The 19,786-nt window shown below is 33.1% G+C and overlaps 1 protein-coding gene across 3 annotated transcripts in view; it reads left to right on the top strand.

Moving 5' to 3' along the window:
- The window catches only part of LOC126735352 (serine-enriched protein), a 48,005-nt gene extending 28,596 nt beyond the window's left edge, over positions 1-19,409 (top strand). For 2 of the 3 annotated variants that reach the window (XM_050439308.1, XM_050439310.1), the window contains 5 exons: positions 405-522; positions 2,996-3,153; positions 9,390-9,537; positions 9,593-9,759; positions 17,384-19,409. In XM_050439308.1, coding sequence (XP_050295265.1) covers positions 405-522; positions 2,996-3,153; positions 9,390-9,537; positions 9,593-9,759; positions 17,384-17,563 — 771 coding nt within the window. In that variant the 3' untranslated portion in view covers positions 17,564-19,409. The remainder of the gene's footprint in view (positions 1-404; positions 523-2,995; positions 3,154-9,389; positions 9,538-9,592; positions 9,760-17,383) is intronic. The other variant, XM_050439309.1, reaches the window with a different exon arrangement.
- The last annotated feature ends 377 nt before the right edge of the window (positions 19,410-19,786 follow it).

Raw genomic sequence — 19,786 nt, 5'->3', positions numbered from 1 at the left:
TATATGTTTTTACTTTTTTGGGCGTAATTACATAGAATTAGAAATTTAGACACCAATTACATTTTTACTCACATTAACAAATTCTCGCCCTTTTTAATTTTTAACGTACCTAGACCTATATTTTTTTCTCAAGTATGTATAACTAGAATTCTTAGAAGAATTATTAGACATGGTAGGTACGTCTTGGGCATGCAAGTTAGAATACAACTTAATACAATTCCCACATTTTGTATTTATTAAATGATCAACTATTTGTATGATATACTAGTCCGAATTTTATGTTTAATCTTATACCTATAATTTATTATTGGCACACCTTCTGTAATGCATGGAACTATATTTGACAATTTTTTAGATAACAAGTTTGGCTTATTAATAATTAAATAAATATTTTTATAATATAGCCGCAATCTCAACAGCACCAGACCCTTATAATAGAAGAGTTTGAACCTGATGTTTTTCGGCAATTAATTGAGTATATTCATACCGGATGCGTAACCTTACAGCCTAGGACTTTGCTGGGTATGTATAATCTATAATTATAATTATTGTAAAAAGAAAAATATAAAATAAAATAAAATAGAAAAAAAAAATAAAATGGAAAAGAAAAGAATAAGAACCGAAAATTTGGTAATTTTGCAATTACATTTAATTGAATAATTCAAGATTCACTTATTAAAATTTTTTGAAACTTTGCACGAGGGTTTGCCAGATTGGTGTCTTCAAAAAGTTATGTTACATTTTTTCTGTAAAATGTACAGGGAAGCCAATAATTGACCCTCTTAAAATATACATAGATGTTCCGCTCGGCGACGCACCACCCGGTATATATTCTAAATGAGTTCTTACCAGTTCATTATACGACAATATTTATGCTTCATTGCTTTAGTCATCTCAATTATTTTCCTTTGACAATTTAGACTATATTTAAAAGATGTATCCAATATTTCATTGTATACAATGCTACCCTGTTATAGCCTTTTTATGGATACAATGAGCTGAGATAAGTCATATCAACCATAACCTGCCGTAGTTATATGGCTTTAAGCATATCTACTTTAAAAATGAAATTTTAGATATTTTATTACTTAATTAAAATAAAGTAACTGATATCGTTTTGGTTTAGTCAGTCAAGATAACATTTATAAGAGTTTTTATTTTAATGTATTTCAGGCACTACTTGTAGTAACTTTTCAAATAAAGTTATTATTCTAATGTTCCTTCTCTGATAACTGTCCCATATAATATTAATACAGATGGATTGGGAAATTCAATTTTTAAGTATTTCAAAAATAACAAATTACCAAAAACCTGTACTAAACAAATGATATACCGACCCAGGCAAGCAATCGTGTGACTCTGGGTTTGAGTTCCGAACTGAGCATGATTGTCTGTGAGTGTCCGATTTAGTCTTAAGTGATAAACTGTTATTACTAATACATTACTTATTAAAAGAAAACCTTACTTATTGAAAAAAACATGACCTATTAAAAGAAAATCTTACTATAAAACCTAAACTAAAAATAAAACAAACGACAGAAAATGCTCTCAGATTCAAAGAAATAATTTTAATATATCTAGCGAAATCGGTTTCACGAAGCAACTATATAACCCCATGATTTTAAGGTTATATATTAAATATTCCAATCTTAGTAGACTAAAATTTTAGTGAAACTTAAAAAAAAAGATTTTACGCTTTTTACGGAAATTCTTATAAACCGCCAGTGCTTCGACATTTTTCATAGAAGAAGATTAGATAGTATTTAAGGAAAGGGTAAAATAGTTGTGTACGAATAATTGAGTTGCCTCTTAAGCAGTAGGTATGAGCTAACTGCAAACTAAATTGACTGTTATTATTCAGGCAAATTACATCTAAATCTGTGAGACAAAAAGTAAAAGGTTTATGTCCTCTGTGTTCCAAAAATAAGAGTTTAATTTCGAAATCCAAATCTTATTCTACTTCTAGCTTTCAGATCTTTACTCTTTTTGCATACCTTAAGAGACAATAACTCAAATTTTGTTAAGAAAAATTTAATTTCTGCCAATGATCCTATCCAATAATGAGTTGATACGCATTTAGGTTAATTTAAACATTAAAACAATTATTCGCAAATCCATTGTATGGAGTATTGAATATATATTAAGTATTTTTATACATGAAAGAAGTGAATATATAAAAGCTATTTTTAATTTCAATATTATCTCATTGTTTTCTTTTAAAGCTAATTTATTATTTATTTTAAGTGTTATATCTCATATTATTTTTTAATATTTGTAGAGTCGACTATACTTCTTAAATGGCTTCAAACTAATGGTATACTAAGACTTAAAAAAGTGTTTACTTAGTTTTTACTTATTTAAAGAAGATCCTCAGATAACTTATGCCATAAAAATATAATTTAAATTTTTATAAAATTTGAAGACTTATAATAGTATGAATGTATTATTTAAGTTAAATTAGATTCTTAAGAAATTATTTAGTAGATTCAAAACATCTTTATTATTATTAAAATTCTCCATTTTTCAACCAATTATTAATCATTAATTTAAATATATGATAATCTATTATAAATAAAACTACCACAAGATTATTCAAAAGTCTTCAATATATATTTGACAAATAGGTTACACGTGTTTCACTCTAAAAGACTGATCAACAGCTTCTCAAAACCACATCTATAAAAAAACAGAAGATATATCTCAAGGTCTAAAAATAAGTGCAACTTGCTTTATCAATACTGCCGTGTTATCCTTCACTCAGTCAGCACGTTGTCATTCTTTGTCCTTCCGGATCCCTTTCCTAGACCTTTTCAACAAGGTGTATTATATATCCAACGATATAATAATTGCCTCGTAGAAAAGCCATTAAATTAATAAGCAAGAAACTTTTATTTATAAATAAATCATACATATTATAAATATAATATATAAACATATTTTAACTGATTTAATCTATTACGAAACCAATCAATAGCTAAGATGATACATTTTTTAGGTGTTATGAATGCAGCAGACTATTATGGGTTAGATGAATTGCGTAGAGCATGTGCGGGCTTTGTGCAATGTTGCATCAATGTAGACACTGTGTGTGCCCTCTTGGCTTCTGCTGAAAGATACATACAATATAAATGTACCAAATCACTTGTACAAAAGGTAAGAACCCATAATTTTTAATCATTGCCACATGTCACTTTTTGAATTTAAATTAAGTAGAACTACCATTACAAAACTAATGGGAATTAAAATAAGAAGATAATTAAAATAGAAGTGCATTAATCGCATGATAAACTTGTTCTTACATTAGAGTAATTATCTTGCACATTTCTTTCTCTTCATCATGCCAACGATATTCTGAGTCGTCTGTGATTTCGAAGATATAAAATGGCATTTTAGATGCCTAGGTCCGATAAGCCAAATTTCACGTCTATTTAAGAGCATCGATGTCTGGAGAGCTTAGATATGTGTGCTTTGGCCTTGTTTTATGCTAGGCATTCCCATCTATGTTCGAATCTTCATGTACAACGTGATAGACATTCAGTTTGCTATGTTGACTTTGGATTTAGGAAAAAACCCGCAGTTATCAGAGTGGTTAGGCATCCCGACCAGCTAGCTATACCTTACAGTGAATTTAGAAACTTACTAAGATCTAGTACTAACCAAAAGCTGCTGTATGTCTCGTGATAGCCCTAATGGTCACTCACCTATAAAGAAAAAGTAGATGACTGTGTTACAGTTTCTGCAATTTAAAAATAATTGACTATATTAGTGAATACTACAGCTTAGAAGATGCATAAAATGTGTCCTTAATAAGTGATGCTTTGTGATCTGCGAAGACCATACGCAAATCCTGCGCTAGCTCGGTCATTCAATCTAGTGCCATCTCTATATCAAAAAACTTTCTTTTTTGCTGTTGTAGGATACTTTTTAGAGTAGAGTAGAGTTTCTCTTTTTATCGTTCCTTTCAGCAATTATGGGCCATAATAGCTATCTACTAGCATGTTGTTTACACTTAATGTTTCTCACAATAAAAGTTTGGTAAGACCTTGGTGGTACTGTCAAAATAAGATTAAGATAAGTAAAATATTTACCTAGTCGCAAGCATTTTTCCGAAGCTAGGAGTATTTTTAACTTGCATTAAGCACATATATATTTTTACGATAATAAAAGAATAAATAGACTAATTATATCATATACAGGATGTTCGAAAAATAAACGGAGATATTTCAATGAGCGATTCCTTGTAAAAAAATATGAGAAAAAGTTTCTATAAACATGGGTCCGGAAAGGCACAGTTTTCAAGATACAGGATGGTATATTTTCTTAAAAATATTATTTTTTTATTTATATTGAAAAATATATTTATTTGATTTTTTTGAAATTTAGCAGTATTAATTGTATTAAGAGGCTAATTTTGGCCTTAATTAGATTAAAATAATAAGGTCCAGTGGCGTCCCGGGGGACATCTTAGCAAATATTATTGACACAAAAATGTACACCACTGCCTTTTTTTTAACTTTAATATTTGTTGTTTGATTAAGCATTTAAAATTATACCTTTTTTGCCTCTTGTATTTTTTTTGTATTTCACTTCGTTTCCGACAAAAAAAAAATAAATACCATTTTATTGCATGCCACTGGACAAAATTGGTTTATTAATTTTTGGTAAAAAAATCACAGGTGCCTTGGAAAACAAAAAATCATTTCTGCATAGAGACTTGACATTGACAAGTGTCAGTTCTCCTAGAAAAATAATTAATAATAATAAAATATTAATATTAAAAATTAATTTTTGCAATAATTTCTTTAATGATAAGGAATATCAAAAACATTTTTGTGTCGGCTTCTTCTATCAGGTACCATTAGATATATAAGATTTAAAAGATCAGAGCAATCAATTGTTCCATTTATAAGTTAATGCAAAAAAGTCATCTTAAGGTTTGTTCTTCTCCTTTCCAAGTGTAAATATTGAGTAATGTTCTTAATTCTCCATAATAATATTCATCTCTGTCACAGCATAAAGAAACCAGCAGTCGCACTTCAATAAAAATACATTGGCTTGAATAAGCGAGTTCGGTGCATGTGTACTAACGCAGGCGCGGCATATTTGCTTATAGTAGGGATGCCGCTGACACTCGCTACGGTCCACGCGGCTTTTGCCTTGGCTAGAGCCGGACTTAAACATTTTTTTGATATTATTATCTTGTAAAATAAAAATACCTACGTAGTATAAATATTTATTTTTTAATATTAATAAAGTTCATACATTAACAAAATATTTAAACAAAAATAAACATCGCATTTCTACATCTAACAACGACGATATAGAAGAATACGTGCAGGAAGTTAATTAGGTATGTATCATAAATTTAAGAGACCATTCTTTGATTAATTTTAAAACAAAAAGTTCATATAAACATATGTCCAGAAATTCTTCGTTCTCAATATACAGGGTGTTAAAATTTAACAACAAGTAAAATATACGCCACTGACTTTTGTGCAATTTTTATTATGTTCTGTGGATTATACAAATAAAACTTTTTTGTCTCTTGAATTTTTTTCGTATCTTGCTTAGTTAATAATAAATTCCAAAAGAAACTTATCCCCAAATTCCTTGTGTGATCCAGGGATATGCAATTAAGTGGACTTTTTTTTTTCTCGAAAAATAAGCAAGATACGAAAAAGTTGTATTTATATTTGAGTAAATCAAATAAGATATTAAAAATGGCACAAAATTCAGGTGACCCAATTTTTTTGCCACAAATATTTCTTCAGGTCCCGTTCGAGATTACACTGAACCTAATAAATTTAATCATGTTAGGGGTAAATTAGCTCCTTAATGTTATAAATAACACCGCCAGAGAACTTGCGGACCTATGTTCATATGAACTTTTTGTCTTAAAATTACTCAAACAATCGCCTGTTAAATTATTTATGGTACATACTTAATTAACACCCTGTATAGTAACGCTTTTAGATTAACATCTGACTACATAGTAGTTTAAGGATTTAAACTAATTATACAAATAAAGTAATATTTCAAAACAAATAGAAACTTTTAGGCCATTAAATTAAGACAAATATTTGGCAACAATTCAAAACAATTCTAACATCTGCGAATTTTTGTTTAAACTAAAAAAACTTAAATCACAATTATTTGAATTGTTCTTACATAAAACAGCCGCACAACGACTCATTCCCCGCGATTCTGTAGCCATTTTAATCAAAATCACAAAACAAACACAAAAGTTTTTATAAAAAACGCTACGCTTTGTAAAAATGCTATCAAAATAGTCACTAAGTACGGCGCTGAACTAGGCGATACACCTATGAACACAGTTTGATAAACAGTGAGCTCGGCATCCGGAGAACATGGCTGCGGCATGGCTAAGGATGCTATTAGTTCGCTTACATTTTCGAGCGGAGTGCGACTGCTGGTTTCTTTATGCTGTGTCTCTGTTATAGCCACATTTATTACCAATAAATCTTAGAAAATTAGAACATATTTTGTACTTTATGTGCCAAAATTTTTTTACTGATAAATAATCTGATATCATATTTTAATAACAGGGAAATATTAAGCAACAAATCTCCATCACAAAGCCTATTTTCCTTCCTTATTAAATTCCCAACGCACGCAAATATCTAGTAGAGCCTGCTATCGTTCTGCGGCCATTACGTCGCATCGTATCGCGCCAGAGACAACCAACGTTGTCTCTGATCGCGCGTTGTGTTTTGAATCAGTCAGGTCAGTGCGTGTAAATATTGTTTATCGTGTAGGAGTTTCATTCGTATTGCGAATTTACTTGCCGACGTAAAATATTAAATCGCAGAATTAGCTTTTAAAGTGAGTTATTTATTAACATTTAACAAAAATAATGCCAAAAGTAACACCAACTGTGAAGGAATGGATAAGAGGCCATTCAGAATTAAAGTATGAAAACAATAAATTGTTTTGCAGAGCTTGTTTAAAAACGGTAAGTTTTTTATATATTTTTTGTTTTTAAAAAACAGCTCATAAAAGATTATTTTTGCAGCTAAATTGCGAACAAAAATATAATATACAGCAGCATTTAAAAACTACAGGATATTAAAAATTTTAAAAAATTAAAGATAAATTAACCCAACAACAAACTTTATTGGAATCAATTTCCAGCTCATCTACAGAGGATGAGCAAAAACAATTTTATTTTGATTTTTGTAAAGTTCTGGTTTCCTGCAATATTCCACTTAATAAATTAAATAGTCAAATATTCAGTTCCTTTCTGCAGAAATACATTAGTAGACATATTCCAGCCAAATCAACTTTGCACAAAAACTATATTGATCTACTTTACAATAATATAATACAAGAAATTAAAACAAAAATAGGATGCAACTACATATGGTTGTGCGTAGATGAAACGACGGATTTATGTAGTCGATACATGGCTCATTTAATGTTTAGAATATTGAGCAAAGATAGCTCAAGTAATGCTTTTTTAATTAGCTCAAAGCAGCTGGACAAAACAAAAAATAATACCATTACTAGATTTGTTCATGATGTGCTAACAAAATTTTTTTTACCAGACCCTGTTCCTAGTGAAAAAATATTACTAACGCTCTCTGATGCAGCTGCATACATGGTAAAGGCATATTCTAATTTTAAATTTTTGTATCAACATCTAGTCCATTGTACATGTCTAGCACATGGATTGAATCGGGTAGCTGAAACTATTCGTACCCAGTTCCCTTTGGTAAATACAGGAAAAAATATTTTTGTAAAAGCACCATTAAGAGCTCTTATTATTAATTCGAATTATTTCGAGAAAGGATGCCAGGTATCCACTACCCTCTGAAGCCATTATTACAAGGTGGGGTACTTGGCTGGATGCTGCTTACTATTATGCTAACCATTTTGAATCTTTCAAGGAAATCGTATTAAATCTTTCTGAATCCTCCTCCGAATCAATTTTAAAGTGCTAAAAGATAGTCGAAAATGAACAACTTAGGCAGAATTTGGCGTTTATTAACACAAACTATAACTTTGTAAGCAAGGCCATCACGCAACTTAAAGAAAAGGGTCTTGCTGTAGTCGAATCAATGGAAATAATTTCAAATATGATTAAAGGAGATTTTATTAAAGACCTTGCTATATCTGATGCTACTTTAATACCGAAATTTATGCAGGTATGCTCCAATTACCAGCGTAGATGTTGAAAGAAGTTTCTCCCATTTAAAACTTGTTTTGAGTGATAGAAGAATGGGATTTTCAGTGGATAATTTAGAAAAACATTTAATTATTGCATCATTCAAGCCTGAATAATATGAGCTGATGTTTGTAATAAAGATCTTTGTCAATGATGCGTTAGTTTATCAAAGTTGAATAAAAACTACCGACAATTTTTATTGTCTTATTTTCTGCCTAGTACATAATTCAGTTTTAGAAGTATTTCATATTGTATTCCTATAGTGCATTTTTTAGTTTTTATGCCATTTTTTATGCTTGTTTTAGGAATTTTTCATGCCTTTTTAAATGCTTATTTTTAATATTTTTATGCTTATAAATCCACGCTTTAATCATACATATTACCTGACTCCATGTATGATTTATGGGCTTTTTTCTTGTTTATGATCATAGTGCGTAATTCCGCACTAAACCACCTTGGAAATGTTAAGCTCTTAAATCTTTTTAAAGGTAAATAATGTTCAATAACCTGAAATAAACAGTCGTGAAAGAAAGAGACACAATCATTTACATCCAAAGTCACGAAACAGCTTTTTTAATCAATACCTGCTAGATAATTGTTTATAAGAAAATAATCACAGTTTTTAAAATCATAAAAGATTATCACATTTTATGTTTCGATAATTATAATCACATATTATAGGAACTTTAAAAATTATTGCTGTATTGCTGTATGATAAATACAAAAATTCTACATGACAGAAAGTAAACTGCTAAAAATCGGATGCTGTTGTTTAAAGAGCAAATTTCCTTAACCTAGTAATACCTTTAGAAAGAGATCCAAAGATCTTTTTTCTTTTAGGCGTCACATTTCTGTCGTTGAAGAGTTTCATTTTATTAATAAAATTGATTATACACAGATTGAATCGATGAAATATGTGGAACCATCTGGCATAACTTAATCTGATACTTTTTTTTAAGTTTTTAAGTAACTTTTAATAGAAAAAAAAATTCTACTTAGTTATTCAGAAAAAAAAATAGAAACTTTTCATCGAAATCTAATACAAAAAAATCGTTAAACATGAAACGTTCTAAAACACTTTTGCCATGGTAATTTTATATCTTGATATCTCATTAACGTTTAACATTAAACATTTAGATATAAAAACTCAATAATAATCTGTAGTTATGAAACCCAGCTTGAATCTCTTTTTTTATTAACTCAGGTTCTAGAATTCGTAGATGAGCACGGAAACGAGGTTCTCAATTTGGGCTCCTTTACTCTCCTCCCTCAGCATGTTGTAAGACTAATCCTAGCTAGAGACGAACTGCAGGCCGATGAATTCACAAAGTTTCAAGCCGCTTTAATGTGGGGTAAGATAAAATATACTTTTTTTTCTAAATAAGCTTAAAATTTATTTTGTTTTAGGTAAAAAGTACTGCGACAACAACCCAACAACAAGTCTTAAAGATGTCATAGGGAACTTCCTGGAGTACATTCAGTTCCATAAGATTCCAGCCAATGTTTTAATGAGGGAAATCCATCCGTTAGGGTTGGTTCCCTACAGCATTATAATGAATGCATTAGCCTATCAGGTGAAGTACTCTAGTAGTTGATAGTATTTATTATGATTAAGATATTAGTGCTTAAAATGCAAAGTATTTAAGATAACTCTCGTGGTAAACTGTATAATTAGGTTTAATTTATTAAGTTTGGTGACTATTGGGATTATTAAGTGGAATAGGATTTTTGCATTAATTTAAAATAATTACGAACTTGTCAATCGTTGGCCAAATTGAGAAGAAATATTTTATAGTGAAGAAATAGTCCATACTTGCAGTAGAGTCGTAGGTTAAGGTAAAATGAAAATCCTGCAGTCTCCTTCCACTTATTTATTAAACATTTAGTAAGCTTAAAATTAAGACACAGTGGTGTCCATCATCAGGGGGTACTAAAAGGAAATAGTTCCGAACAAAAGACAGACACAGAAAAAACTTAAAATATTAATATAAGGTACACTTACAAAGGTTTAAAATTGGTAACAGGCACACGCCCCAGGGTTTGATTACATATCAAAAACCCTCTATTTATTATTATTGTTTTCAATTTTAATTTTTTTATTTTTATTTGCTTACATTCTGTTGTTGACAAGCACTGTAGGTGACATCTATGGGAGAAGTTCTAAAAGTGCCATGGTACCTAATGGTGTATACATTTTTTTTTTCGGTAAAAGCAAGGGGAAAGCAGAAGGTTAATAGAGAACATATTAGATGGTGTAACGAAGTTACAAGATTTTGTCTTTATTTTATAGTAATAAGGGTAAGCCCAGGCAGTCTTTTATAAGACAACTTAGATAATTTTGCTCCGTTAAGATTTTCACCTCCAATTTTATAATTTATATCACAAAAAGATACATTCTAAGCTTTACCTGTGAGGCATGAGGGGTTTATAATTGTAAACATACATAAAGAAACTAACTTAAAGAGGTTTCTAGCCTGATAGTATCTTGGAAAGGTTCAATTTCTTATACTTAGTTCTCTTCATTGTTTTCAGCCCTAGTTATTCTTAGGAGAATAAAGAACCACAAATGCCTATGAGAGGGTTTTCATCACTATGCTTCCAGTTTTCCGGTTATTTTCATGAAATTTTCCTTTCATGCTGTTGCATTGTTTACATGTTCTATTTTGCAAGTTTCAAGGTTTACCTACCTTGAGAAGCCCTGTTAAATGAAGGGGCATGCCTGGTGTGGCAAAATATATTATAAATCAGGATTCAGTTTCCCGCGGTTTTCCTGTACACATGTTACCAGATTTTGTCCCGCTATTTTCACCTAGAAATACCCGGTTTTGAGAGCTGAAACTAAGTTTGTTTACCATATAAGGTCATAGCCTATAAATCCGTACTTTTTATGAGGAAAAACTCTATTTTCATTAGGTTTTCCCAATTATATTTTTATCCCACGATTGATTCCGAGGATGATCGTGAGTCGTCGGCATCCAAATTCCTACGATGGGTATAAAAAGATTTCAGGTCCACCAAGGTGTACCAATACCAGTAATTTTTCTGTATTTGAATACCGTTAAATTTTCAATGTTTACGTTTAATTTTGTTTTGACGTTGACAGTGTGAATTGGGTTGGTAAGAGCCACCTGTTGACAGTTGACCGGCCGCTTCCAAGCTCGCGTATTAAGATCTTTATCGAAACCGTTGCTATTGATATCGTTCCGTCCCGTTCCGTTTTATTTTATCCTAAAACTGTTGTTTGGGCCCATCTTTCCTTGTGTTTTGTGGAGCAAGCAACCGCCGCGATTGATAACGCCTGGACACTATCTTTCTTCGTGTTTTGTAGGGCAGGTAGTAAACGGGTAATTAAACCAACGTTTCATTAATTCCGTTCGCGAAAAGTTACATTCTTGTTTGGAACCAGAGAAACACTCACTGCGGATTCATTTTGTATTTAATTGATAATTTTTATTGTTGACTTTTTATTTTCTGCTCTGTCCGCGGCCATACCGTTCCGTTTAATTATTTGATTCAAAAGAACTACTGCTTGGACAACTGTAGGGCAGGCAGTGGCCGCGTTTATTAAGTATTACTTGTCTTCCCAAAGTGGTGAAAGACAAGTAATAACCGAGTCCGTGATATTATATATATATTATTATCCGTATATTAACAAAGCAGGGGTAAACGTTGACCGATTGATTGAGATTGCTTCGCTTGATTGGTGTTGACTTTCCGGCTTTGCTTCACGAATGTCATCCGTAACCGCTTGTGCAAAACATCATAACCCCGTCCCTTAAATCATAATATTTTGTGTCATTAATAGAGAATTTTAGCCAAATTTTCCAGTACATTGCCAACAACTGTCCGCGCTTGATCATAGAAATTGGTAATGAGGGATTGTTAGATTTTAAGAACACTTTTGTTCATTTAGTTTTAAGCAACCTAAACTGTTACTTACTTATTAATGTTTGTAATAATAAAGATTAAGAGCAATAAGATCTCATTATAACCGGACAGTCTACTCTCAATCTTTACCTGGTTGCTCCACTGTCTAAAGGCTTACCCGAGAGGCTAGAGGGGACTCTAAGCTCCTTTAATTACTTAGAGTGGCGCTCGAGGCAAAATAGTAAGGGGAGTTGACGGATACCCTGCGACGTCAAAGGTTAGAGGGTGGACATACGTCAAGTACGTAAGAACCTCTACTATAATGGAAATATTAGAAAAGCAACGGATAAGTACTATATAAAAGAAATTGTAAAGGGTAAGAACGATGTATTAAGAGACTATAAAGAGTTAAGACACAGTGAGTTGAAAAAGTGAGTACAAGAATGATGTGCTTGATCATTAACACAGTAATGGTGGTTGTTTTGTGTAGCTTTATCTATTTCGAGTATTTCCAACAGATCAAGTTTGTTGCTTTTCCGGCAGAAATGTAAAAGCCTTAAGTCAGTAGCTGGAATAAAACTGTAGTTGCTAGTATAAACATGTCTTGCAAAGTTAGATTTGATGCTTGTAGGGCAAATATTTCGGTTTTTGCTCTTTTCAATCTCCCTACAATGTTCATTGATACGTGTAGAAAACTTTCTACCGGTCTGTCCAATGTAAAATGCATTGCAATTCTCACTCGAGCACCCTATATGATAGACTCCTGATTTTTGTTCTGGCCGGATTTTGTCCTTACAGTTGATAACAAAGGATCTTAATGTATGTTCAGTTTGAAAGCTAGTATTGACGTTATGTGAATTAAATATATTTTTATATTTGGTATGAAACCGTATCCCAAAAGGCGATTGGATAATATTTTTGATCGTCTGATTGTTTGATTATCAGATTTTTATTTAAATGTTAGAAATAAATTTTGTTGATTAATTTTAAGGAAAAATGGTTGTTAGAAGCTATTTGTTTTATAATATTTAACTCTGTGTTGAAGTCAGCTTTATCTCGGGGAATCGAGAAAAGTCTAGATAGTCTTGATCTTATTGTTTATACGTATTAGTTTAAGATCTAAAAATGTTAAAGATTCGTTGGTTTCAATTTCAAAATTAAAATTAATGCGAGTGTAAAGAATTTAAGAACGTAATAAAATTTTGAAGGTCAGAGGGGCTACCCTTAAAAATAGCAAAAATATCATCCACATAACGTTTTATAAAGAAAATGTGTTGAAAGAGGGGACTATTTTTTATTTTATTTTCCAAGTCTCACATACTAATTGCGCTAAAATTTCGCTCGCACACACTGAAGGATCACTGGTCCTGAAACAGCATCGTTCCAAAGAAACGAAGAGAGGCTAAGTTTTAAAGGTCTCTAGTTGGGTGATTTATAAAAGCAAAATCTACGCGGCATAAGTGGATCCTCCGTTTTCATTACTAATAATATTACACGAGTGTGATCCGTCGCGAGAAACAGATCCAGGAAGCTAACAAAGTCTCCCTGTCTATCAGGGATTCTGGTTGGTTCCCGTATGAGCTGCATTAGGCCCTGACTAATCGCAAAGTCATCTGGTTAGCGTCCTTCATCATCAGTCCTGTTGGAAAACATTAGCTACTTGTCATTGTGGATATTAAAGTCTCCCACAATAACAATTTCTACACTTGGATGGTTTGCTTGCAAAACGTCAATTTTATCAGCAAGGTCGATGAAAAGTGTTCTGTACTCTGTATCGCTGAATGGTCTGTAGAAGCAGAAATACTTGTAGATCTTTCAGTTGTTATTTTGAACCTTACTTACATACTTATAATGAAGACGGCGAGTCCGAAGTTGTATCTAAATCGGATGTGGGGGTCGGATCCAAGATACAATATATGAACTTTGGTTATGTTTGAGTGCATTATAAATATTTTAAATTTGCTAGCAACTGACATTCTGCGTTCTCCATTCACACGTCAGCTTAATTCAATCAATAGTAAGGTTCTTGTAAATACCTTTTATAGAAACCTTGTATATTGTTAATATTACATGCTGAAACGTGCATATATAGCGCTGGATTTAACACATGTGAAGTAGGTTGCAACAGGTTGTGTGTCTCCGGATCAAGGCCAAAATTATTAAGATTTAGGAACTTTTTTTATCTAGCAAAACTAACAACCTATATCCTAATACCAGATTTTTTACCAGGCTACAACGTTGGCAATAAAAACAATAACCCATCAACACAACCGAAGGCGTAAATTTCATTAATTAAAACAACAATTGGAATTGATGTCTATCGTTTTCCCGAAGCGGGAGGGCCGAATCCTTGTCTAATAGAGTCGCCCATACGGATGCCCATTTATTATAACTGAATCGACTGGAAACGTTTTAATTTGCCAAATAAACACGAAATACATTGGATTGTTTTGAAGTAGTTTAAATTAGTAGGGCGACAATTCAGCTAAAAGAGGGGACAGGTCAGAACCCATTGCAACACCTGAGCTTTGTTTGTAGTATTTATAGTTAAATTGAAAAAAAAAATTGTTGTAGAACTAAGTCAACTAGAACACTAAGGTTGCCAATATGGACTTTCACAAGATCAGTATTTTTTTTTAAGTAAGGTTGCAACTAAAGGTAAATAGTTCTTAGGAGGAATGCTAGGGAAGAGGTTAGAAATATCAAAAGATACTAGAAAGGATGAATCGGGTAGAATGATATCTTTTAACTCTTGAGCTAGTTGAGTGGAATTTTTTATAGAAAATGTACTTTTAAACTTAGTGAGATAAAATAAGGTGTGGTTGAGCCAAAAACTCAGCTTGATACATGGAGAGCCACAATAAGAAACCACTGGTCGAATAGGCATATCATGCTTATGGAACTTGGGCAAGCCGTACAACAAAGGGATGGACGAATTGATAGGTATGAGCTTAAATTTATTTGTGTTAAAATATTCTAAAGTTGAATTTATTTGTTTTAATGTATTAAAAATTTGTCAGAAGGACAGAGGTTGACAACAAAAAAATTATCTGTGGACAAGAAGGTTTCAAGTTTTTCAACATATTGAACTCTGTCCAAGATCACAAGACAATTGCCCTTGTCTGCTTTAGTTAAGGTCAAATTATTAGTAGTGATCTTATTCTTTAAAGATTTTAGCGTCTTAAGATTGGGGGAAACACTCGAGGGAGAAAAGCTATTGCGTTTATGATATGTGTTAATACATGAAGCAGCCTGGGATCTGAGTATCTTTTTTAATGAGAGATCAAAAATTTTGTGTTCACAATTACCTGTTCTTTACTATAATTTTTAAAATGACTATTTATTTGTTCTTCTTTTGATTTTTAAATGATTTCTTTTTTTGCGTCTGCCGTCTTTGCGCAGAAATATTATTAAGTTAGGCATCGACTAATACTATGACAATCGATCAGAGGCCAAAAAAGTCTAGAAAGAATAAACATTTAAACTTCTTTAAACAAGCCAGTGCTCTTTTTTTAGTACTATAGGTAATAGTACAGTAACGAACAAGAATTTAAGTATAATACGATCTGTATTGTCGTAGCCTAAGACTAGCTGTACTCGTATCACTTATTCGGAAGATAAGTACAAAATTTGATAATGCGTGGATTTGGTTGTGATATTTAAATTGGGAGTCCAAGTAAAAGGCTACTACATAATAGCCATTCATGTCTATCAAAACATGTCTGCGTATGATGTTTTAATAAGTAGCACATTTGTAGCGGGGTTCTTTACGTACTTGCCGTATGTCCACTCTCCAACCTTTGACGTCGCAGGATATCAATTCACTCCCCTCACTAGTTCTTTGTACAGTCATAGGAGAAAAGTTGACAAAATGCCTCGGGCACCACTCTAAGTAATTAAAGGAGCTTAGAGTCCCTCTAGTCTCTCGGGTAAGCCTTTAGACAGTGGAGAAACCAGGTAAAGATTGAAAGTAGACTATCTGGTTATAAAGAGATCTTATTGCTTTTAATCATTATTACAAAAACTAATAAGTAAGTAACAGGTTTGGTTGCTTAAAACTGAATGAATAAAAATATCCTTAAAATCTAACAATCCACCATTATCAATTTCTATAATCAAGCACAGGCAGTTACATTAATTGACCAAAATTTGCACTACCTGCAAAACTTTCGCACAAATCTCTTTTTAAATTTTTCCAAGAACGCCTATCTAAACGAGACCAATTTTAGAGCCATTAACTGTAGCAATAAGTACACCAGTACTCCAACCCAAGTTGGTAGCGAATTCGGATACATCATTGACCCATCTTTGCGGGTCATCTCGTCCAGGTACAAGGTCCGGCAAACTAATGCAATCCCCAGATGGCACGTAGCAAATTCTCCAAAGTGGAGCCCACATTTGCACTTCCTTCCGGCATTTTTAAATTAATTGACACAATAGTTCACGTAACGGGTAACAAGACACGTTTTCGGGTAATCCCACTTCTGATTTTAGAATATTAGACTTAAATAAAAGTCTAATAAAAATTCAAAACACACTGTATTTGTCACTGAAAATGAGGAATATTAAATATGACTATTTACAGCAAGGCACATGATAATTCTGTCTTTTTGTCAACGATCTCGAATCCGGCTGACGCAAGACCCTATCGAATTACCACTTGGACTTGCCTGTGTTTATATACGGAAAAGAATTACTGGTACTTCGCTCGAAAGGTATGGTACGACCTTACTACGACGAATGTGTTACCTTGGTGGACCTGGAACTTTTTTATACCCATCGCAGGAATTTGGATGCCGATCGTGGAATAAAAATGCAATTGGGAAAACTTAATGAAAATAGAGTTTTTCCTCATGAAAAGTACGGATTTATAGGCTATGACCTTATATAGTAAACAAACTTAGTTTCAGCTCTCAAAACCGGGTATTTCTAGGTGAAAACAGCGAGACAAAAGCTGGCCATATGTGTACAAGAAAACCGGCTTTGCATGTAAACCGCGCTTTGCATGAGAACTAAGTATAACCTATAAGAAATCGAACCTTTCCAGGATACTATCAGGCTAGAAACCTGTCTAAGTAGGTTTCTTTATGTATGTTTACAATTATAAACCCTTCATGACTTACAAATAAAGCTTAAAATGTATCTTTTTGTTATGTAAATTATAAAATTCAAGGTTAAAATATTAACGGAGTAAAATTATCTAAGTTGCCTTATAAAAGACTGCCTCGGCTTACCCTTATTACTATAAATTAAGACAAAATCTTACTAACTGTAACTTCATTACACATTATGATGAATCCATTCTCGCACCTCCACTATATCTATTTGCAGGCAGACCCGAACAGCGTCGACCCCGGGAAGCTCTCCCCCAATCGCGTAAGAAGACAAGATCAAGGCCGTTCGATGAGCGTGCAGTCAAGCCTGGACCCCTACGGCTCCAACACTACTTTAAGTTCTTCAGGAAGTTCCGAACTTGCTTCTTCGGACGGCAAGCATACGTCCTCCAACTAACATAAGGCCACTGGTGTGCCCCAACCTTCAGCCCCGCCTCCCCCTGCCGGTACCTCCCTTAGTAGTTACCCAACGTCTAGTAACCCCGCGGTCACTTCTAGCGGTCCAAGTAGTAAAACACCCTCTTTAAGTTCAAGCCCGTTGCATCAAGTACACGTACCTCCGACAGTAACTGTTTCGGCAGCTTCACCGATTGCATCGTGTAGCGCACATACTTCGCGAGCGACGTCTCCAGCACCAGCTCACACTTTTACATTTACGATTGTTATGAAGAAAATTACTCCCAAAGAGGAATATACGGATTTGTAGGGAAGCGAGGAAGAGTTGATCGATCGTTTGAAAGGGTCTAGAGAAATACTTATTTAGGTTTTTACGTAAGACCGTAGGGTATATATAGGGTGACGTTAGGTGCATTTTTAGATATGTTTTAAAATACTAAAATATATGAGAAGCAAAAATAACGGAAATAATAACCATTTTTCTTTTATTTTACTTAAAGGCAGATTCAGGAAGGGAATTTATTAAGTTCTGCTAAAACATCATTGCAGTAAAGCAGAGTAGTCATTAAGGTTATAAGGTGAATCCCAAGCTAAAATTGATATTTCTAGGTCCTAAAAGATTTAGTGCAGGAGTTTAGCTCATCTAGCCACATAGGTAACGTTGGTAACGAGAAATCAAATCTTGCTGGACTGAGATTTGTGAAACTGGTGGTAGGCTCCTAACTCATAGTCAGCCTGGCTGGAAGCGTGCTTCTACTGTATATCTGTAAAGTTTACTTGCACGTCACTTTAAAACACTCCGAAAATAAACAGAGGCACCAGACATAAAACATGATAAAGCCTATAAGCCTGGGTCTATCTCACTAAATAACTACGGCTACGCCTGAAGTTAGTTAGTAATAGGTCACTGTCGTTATCTGAGCATTGACATTTAAGACAATATCTCCCGAAGTGCTGTTGGTGTTGGGAAAAGGAATAAGTAGCAGCCAACATTATGAGGAAGTTCCCAGTACACACGCTCGCTAGGTTCAACGACAAATAAACAGGATAGGTGCGCTTGTTAGAGGCTCTTTTAGGTTAATGAAAGTTTTCTAACAATCTGGAGACTATTGGAATTTCGGTTCCCTTCAGTCAGCCTGATCATTGGTTTTGCGATGTTCGAAAATCCCTCCACATAGCGTCGGTATTAAATGCATAATCCCAAGAAGCTGAGTAGCTTATGCTTATCTTTGGGAACTGATAATCTAGACCTTTGCTTTATCAACCGCAACTTCTTACACACTATTTAACATGTCATATCACTTGTAACCATACAATTCGCTGCTTATATTTTTTGTGTGTCTTGCAAAATGGAAAGCGAGTTCTCAACCAGTTCCTCAGATTTTGAAGAAGACCTAGAAAACGTGGCTGCATTTTTAATAGTTGATAATGGAATAAAAAGGAAGTGGGTGCACGAAATAAATAAACAGAGGGAAGAGTTAGGAGAATATCACAGATTAGTTAAAGAGCTGAATGAGCACCCAGATCGATATCATATGTATTTTCGGGTTACCAAAGAAGAATTTGATTTTTTGCACGGACTTGTTAAAGAAGATATCAAAAAGCAAAATACCCAATTCCGAAGGACGATAAGTACTGAAGAGAGACTAGCGGTATGTTTAAGGTGAGTTCAAGTAAATAAATGCAGTTTCATCATTTCGAAACAATTATTTATTGAAGCATAGTATAGTTTGTCTCAAATGAGGTCATTTCTAAAAGCGTCAGTTGTCGCTCTTGTTCTGTTTCCAAGCAGTCTGTGTTTCTTGAGTTTGATAAATGCTCATCATCGTGTTTCAGATAATTTTCTGGTGAAAAAGTTGATTGCACTGTAGACGATGACTGTGTAGAACTCAAAGGTGTAGGAATGACTCTGGGTACAGGGTGATATGATTGCCTTTCGCAGGTTCTTTATTCGGCTTGAAGTACCGCATTGCTAACCTGTATTTTAACAAATGTTTGTTCAGGTTTAGATATTGTTTTTGTCATTTTTGTTAAATCAAAAAAAAAATAAATCGATCTCGTCCATATTTTCCAAAGAATATTTATTTTGTTGTTTCATGGCTTCTACTCTTTTTTCTCTATCGTCGTATTTTCTTTTCCTAAGACTGCTATTCTCCTGCATAATTTGAACTACTTCTGCCGCAGCATTTTTTTTGCTAACCTGTATGTTGTTGTCTTTTTTGTT

Source organism: Anthonomus grandis, chromosome 4 (assembly GCF_022605725.1).
Source record: "Anthonomus grandis grandis chromosome 4, icAntGran1.3, whole genome shotgun sequence".
Lineage (NCBI taxonomy): Eukaryota > Metazoa > Arthropoda > Insecta > Coleoptera > Curculionidae > Anthonomus > Anthonomus grandis.
Note: the sequence above shows the minus strand (reverse complement) of the source record. Positions and strands in the feature narration are given on the sequence as shown.